Source organism: Neltuma alba, unplaced genomic scaffold (assembly GCF_004799145.2).
Source record: "Neltuma alba isolate B1F8T4 unplaced genomic scaffold, ASM479914v2 tig00010134_pilon, whole genome shotgun sequence".
NCBI lineage: Eukaryota > Viridiplantae > Streptophyta > Magnoliopsida > Fabales > Fabaceae > Neltuma > Neltuma alba.
Genome location: NW_021635082.1, coordinates 746378 through 752012, shown reverse-complemented (window position 1 = coordinate 752012; position 5635 = coordinate 746378). Strand labels below are relative to the sequence as shown.

The 5635-nt window shown below is 31.3% G+C and overlaps 1 protein-coding gene across 1 annotated transcript; it reads right to left on the bottom strand.

The window, feature by feature from the left end:
* Positions 1–3286: 3286 nt before the first annotated feature.
* Positions 3287–3769, bottom strand: LOC114754392 (toll/interleukin-1 receptor-like protein). Its single transcript, XM_028943160.1, has one exon. The coding sequence runs from the start codon at positions 3767–3769 to the stop codon at positions 3287–3289; it is 483 nt and encodes a 160-aa protein (XP_028798993.1).
* Positions 3770–5635: the final 1866 nt, after the last annotated feature.

The following is a 5635-nucleotide window of genomic DNA, read 5'->3' as shown; positions in this document are numbered from 1 at the left end:
TATTTTGGTGTTAGTCCATGCAGTTTCAAATCTCTATAGTTTCATGAAGACTTAGTCTGAGTTTAAATATAGGGACTAAAACCAAAATTATTAAAAATATTTGGAACTATTTGTTAAATTTAGATAAAAATTTTGAAATTATAAAGATCAAAATCAACTATTTGAATCTATACATAGACCAAAATCAAAGTTGATCAAACTATAAGGACTAACAATGATACTAATCCAAATTATTATATTTTATTTGTGAGAGAGTAAAACCATCTAAAAATCATATCACTTCCTCAAAACCACCATAAGAATCGGCCAAGACCAAAAAAGAAAGAGAAAGCTGTGAGTAGGGAGAGGAAGAGCAAAAGGAAAGAAGTTAGAAAATCAAGCTTTTCAAGATAAAATTTTGTTGTAAATCCATCATCTCATTTAGTTTTTCCATTCAAGATCATCTTTGAATTATAAAACCTCTCTTGATACATATGGTGTGTTTTAGCAAGTGGAGAAGTTGATGCGCAGAGTTTGCTAAAAAGGAGGTTACAAAGAATCAAGTGACGTTGTAAATGATATTGTTGATGGATTGCTTTCTTCTTATTTTGTAATCCTTGGAAGTAAGAAAATTAAGGGGTGGTCCTGCCAAAATTTTCAAGAAATATGGAAAGCTTGATTTTAGATTAAACGATGGTTAAGGAACTGATTAGGACTTGAATTATGATGGTTAATGGATTGAAATGTTGAAAATTCATTTTCTCTTCCCTTTTAGACACCCACTGCCTGAACAGGGCATTAATTTATAACGGGGATTTGATAATTTTGATACTTTCATTGAGTTTAAAATGAAAATAGTGTAAGGTGCAAGTGAGAAAGCAAATTTGAAAATGTTAAAAATCAAAGTGAAAATTTTGTACTTAAACCCCCTATGTTTCGGTTTTGCTAAGATGAAGGGAAGAAAATTTTTATTTTCTTATTTTGAGCTTAAAAATGGAATCTACATGAGAAAATATGAAGAAGAAGCATGTTAGGGTAATGTTTAAGCATAAGGAATGCAAAGTGCAACGTTAGGGATTTAAGTTGGACGGGAAGTTTAGTTTTCTAATGACATAATGCATGTAATATGGCTAGTTCTTGATGTGCATTGAATTACATTGGTATGTTGGCTTTGATATCCAAAAGAGGCCAACAAGAACTCAAGGATCAAGAGAGCAAAAGCTTAAGGAAAACAAAGAACAAGGTAGCAAAGTCACTAATAACTCTAACATTGATGTTGTGATTGTTTGCCATGATTGTTTGAGGTTGTGCATGCATTCTTATTTGAGTTAGTTAGATGTAAGGTATGTTCCCATTCCATGGCATTAATGATTGCAGATTGATTACCAAGCATGTTAATGTGATTGTTTGTGACTATTGATGTTGAGATTTCCATGAAATCTCAATCTTCCCTTACAATGCAACATCGTAGGACCAAGTTCCTCCAAGGGCAAAGACAAAGAAGTTCAAGGATCAAGTTTAAAAGTGCTTACTATTTCATGTTATTGGGTTGGCAATGTTTGTAATTAGCGGTATATGACTTGAAGTATGTTGGGTGTTATCTAAATCACTGTCTAAGCATGCTAATTATGCATGGTCAGGTATATATGCAAGAACGTTAAAGTGTATGCATGCACTAAGTAATTAAACAACGCAAGTTATGGAGTGATAAAAGAATAGAACACCCCCTAATGGCAATAATCTTGAAACGAAGTAAAAGCAGGGAAAATAAACTTGGATGTCCATGAATTCTGGCCCAATAGTACGCATTCCAAGATGTAAAACGAGTTCAAATTTGCTAAATTTGGATGTGTATATTAGAAAATATGAATTTGTCAAGGTACAAAAATCTGAAAAGTACAAAATGACTTAATGAACAATGCTCCTTTTATGGTTTTTTCCGGAATGAATAGTTGAGCAACCACACCAGTTTGTGAGCTACAAATAAAGACTTGAACCACTCTTTTGTTTTTCCAATTAGTCATGATTTTTCAAACTTTGCCTAAAGTTAGGAGGTTACCAAATGAATAGAAATCTTAGATACTAAATTAAACTTTAGAATTGTTTGCTAATTTTAAAATTAAACATGAAAGAGATGAAGTGGTTTGGAAATTGCCGCCGCTGATATTTTAAACAAGGAAAGTGAGGTGTGAGAATTTTGTTATCAGTCAGGCCATGTGTGCGCTCATACTTATATCTGCAAAATATTTTAGTTTTATTTACGGACGACTAGCACCGGTAGTGTATGTTTTTCCACTCTCTATTGCCACTCAATGATATTTATATTTATTCACTTTTGCTCTTCATGCTTCATCATTGTTTGGCACTAATTCGGAATGATTTAAGTATTCTAAAGGAGTCTAAAGATTTTTTTAAAAAAATTAGGATAGACCACAAAATGGGTTGTCTGAAAACCTAGCACTTGCAAGGATGAGATGATGGTTTTGCCAAAGTGGTAGAGATACAATCTTTGGCCTTAGTATTGTTATTCAACTAATCTTGCAAGAGATTTTTTATGACTAGATTGATAGAAAGCTTCTTTGACATAAAGAGATGCTTTGGGGTTCTTTCTGGCGTATCATTAATAAGAATTGGGAGTGGGAAATTTACACGCTTTTAAATAAATTTAGCAACAATAATTCTAGTTTGGCTTTCTAATCTAGAATCATCGCTAATATTTAACTTTAGTGAAAGCTTGTTTTTGTTTTTGTTTTTGTTTTCCTCTCACTCTTGAAATCTGTGCCATGAGCGGAACTTAGATGAAATTTTGAAAATTGATACTTAATCGGGCTGTGGGAACAATTTTTCATGAAAATTACACTTATCATGAGCCATGATCTTGCAATGACATCAGGTAGTGAACATTGACCTCACACATAAGAAATTAATAAACCATAACTTTTTGGAGAATTCAGAAAGCACTTTTAGATAGAAGAGGGGTTTAATATATTTCTTGCAGATTTTTTATGACAAATTATTTTCCTTTGTATGGTCCTCCCTCCTTCCCTTTTTTTCACAGAAGAACCGCAAGACTTGCTTCTCTTAGATATTTCATGCGTTTTATAGTAAGAGTAGTTCATTTTTACCGGTAATATAATAGACATCTTCATTGTCAGCCAAGTTATGATGATCGTTAGTATTTGAAAGTCAGAATAGAAAATCACACACATACAAAATTCTATAATTAAAAGTGTCAAAATAGTTGGAATAGAAAAATACAAAATAGAGGAATGAAAACTTACCTACTATCTCCTGTACGCCAACCGGCCTAATCAGCAATCTTAGCTGAGGCTTCTCGCCATCTTCGAACTGTATCAACTGAACATCTAGCTTCATGTTCCTCAAAAGCTGCCGCTAAGCTTCCTCTTTGACGTCGTATGTGTGATGGATCTATGCCATAAAAAACTGGAACAACTATTATTTGACCCTGGTTGCTTCTGCTTGAATTTATGATAGTCACCAATTCCTCCAAACACCGCCAGGAAGAAAAATAACTTTTAGAGAGCAAAACAATGGCAATCTGAGATTGCACAATAGCTTGGCGGACTTTATCTGGAATAAGTTGTCCCCTCCCAAGATCTTCGTTATCCTTGAAAGTGTGAATTCCTTGTCTGTACAACGCCTCGTACAAGTGAGAGGCAAAATGATTTCCAACGCCTTTCCCTCTGAAACTCAAGAAAACTTCATACTTTGTAATGGCTGAAGTTGAAGGAGAAGAGGGACCAGGAGCAGCGGTGTCTTTCCCAGCCATAGCCATACAAGGACTGGTCGACAAGCTGGTAAAGGGAACAAATTAATCAACGCTTGAACTTTGTGACTGTAACTTGGGATTTCAGTCTATTATATAGGGACGATACTTAAGATGATGATCCAGCTACTCAAATTAATAATTTCTACATGCTATATAACGAAGAAAAATACAAATTTAGCAGAAGCGAAAATTGTTTATTAAATAAATAGAAAAAAATATTTGGATGACAAAACTCTCTATAATGTAATCCTCTCGATCGGCAGTGTTTGATTTAAGATTTATAGGACAGGTACTACACCTTACCTTGGGTTGTCATTTCACTCGTTTGGTCATTTTTAAATTTGGCTAAAATATATTTTTAGTTCTTTAACTCTATATAATATTTCAGTTTGATCCCTTAACTTTAAAAATATATTTTTAGTTTTTAATTCTAAAACCGTTAACAAAAAATTGATAAATGAAGATGATAAAATAATCTTAAATGTTAACGAATTAAGTTTAATTTTTAAAATAATAATAATTGTCATAAAAATACCATCATTTAAGACTAATAATTTCAGAATTAAAAGATTAAAAATATGCTATTTAAAGTTAGAAAATAAATTAGAATTTTATGTAAAATTAAAAAAGGGGAAAATCGCAAATAAAGACCATGAAATTAGAAAAATTACACAAAGGGATTTATGCACAAAAATTATTGTCAAAACCCATACTATTATTATCAAAACCTATACTAATACTATCATGGGTCCCAATTTATAATTTTTCTAATTTTACCATTTTTATTTGCAATTTTTCCTTAAAAAAGCTAAATGTATGTTTTATATTTTAAATTTTTAGTGCACCATGGAATAAACAAAAGAAAGCATTCTCGCATTTTTAAATGTATGGCCGCCAGACTTGTCCCAAGTCAGTCAACAATCCCCAACTAAACCCAAGCCCACTTGATCAGGGCCCGCCCCGTTGTCCCTCCCATCATACTTTTAATGAGAATTAGCTTCTTGATTGTTAATATAAGAATTATATATTTAATTTATAAATATTAAAAAATTAATTAAATAATTTATTTATAATAAATAACTATTGTAAAACTTCTTAACATGTGCAATCACTTTAAAAATTACTTGAGGGAGAAAATTATAAATTTACTAGATAAAATAGATTGAGATCTTATATTTACGATCAAAATGAATTTTTTATACTGTGTGGTATTTTGATTAATTTTATATCCAAGCTAGAAATACCACTTTACATTAAAAACCATCACCGTTTTTTTGTCTATTATTTAAAATTTAAATACATTATTAATTAGTGCTAGTATTTTTTTTAAGTTTCCCTTCATCTCTTTGTCTACTTATTATATTCTCTCCCTATTTTACTATTTTTTATATAAATTACGAGCACTTTAGTAAAATATCATTATATTTATTATACTTTCGTCTATCTAATCATTTCTTTAATGTTTAATCCATATGAGCGCGTGACTATTTCAAATGAACCAACACTGTGAAATGATGGCCTAGTTCATTTTACGAATAAAAACATATAAAAAATATTAAAAGCTGACAAGACATAAAAGTAAGGGGAAATCAGTATTAAATACTAAGAAAAGAATGTAATTATTATAGAAAAATCTCGTAACAAGTGAGCAACATGCAGTAATAGCTTCCAATACAAAAATAGCACATCCATGTTGTTCATTTGTTATAATACTTTTCAATGATTGCATGTTTTCTTAAAAATCTCACAATAATATTTCCTAGAGATATAATTAACCTTTATATCATATATAATGAAGTCTGTGATGACCGTAAATAACTAAATACAGGCTATTGGAACGTAGTGCTAAGACGAGCATAGCTTTTC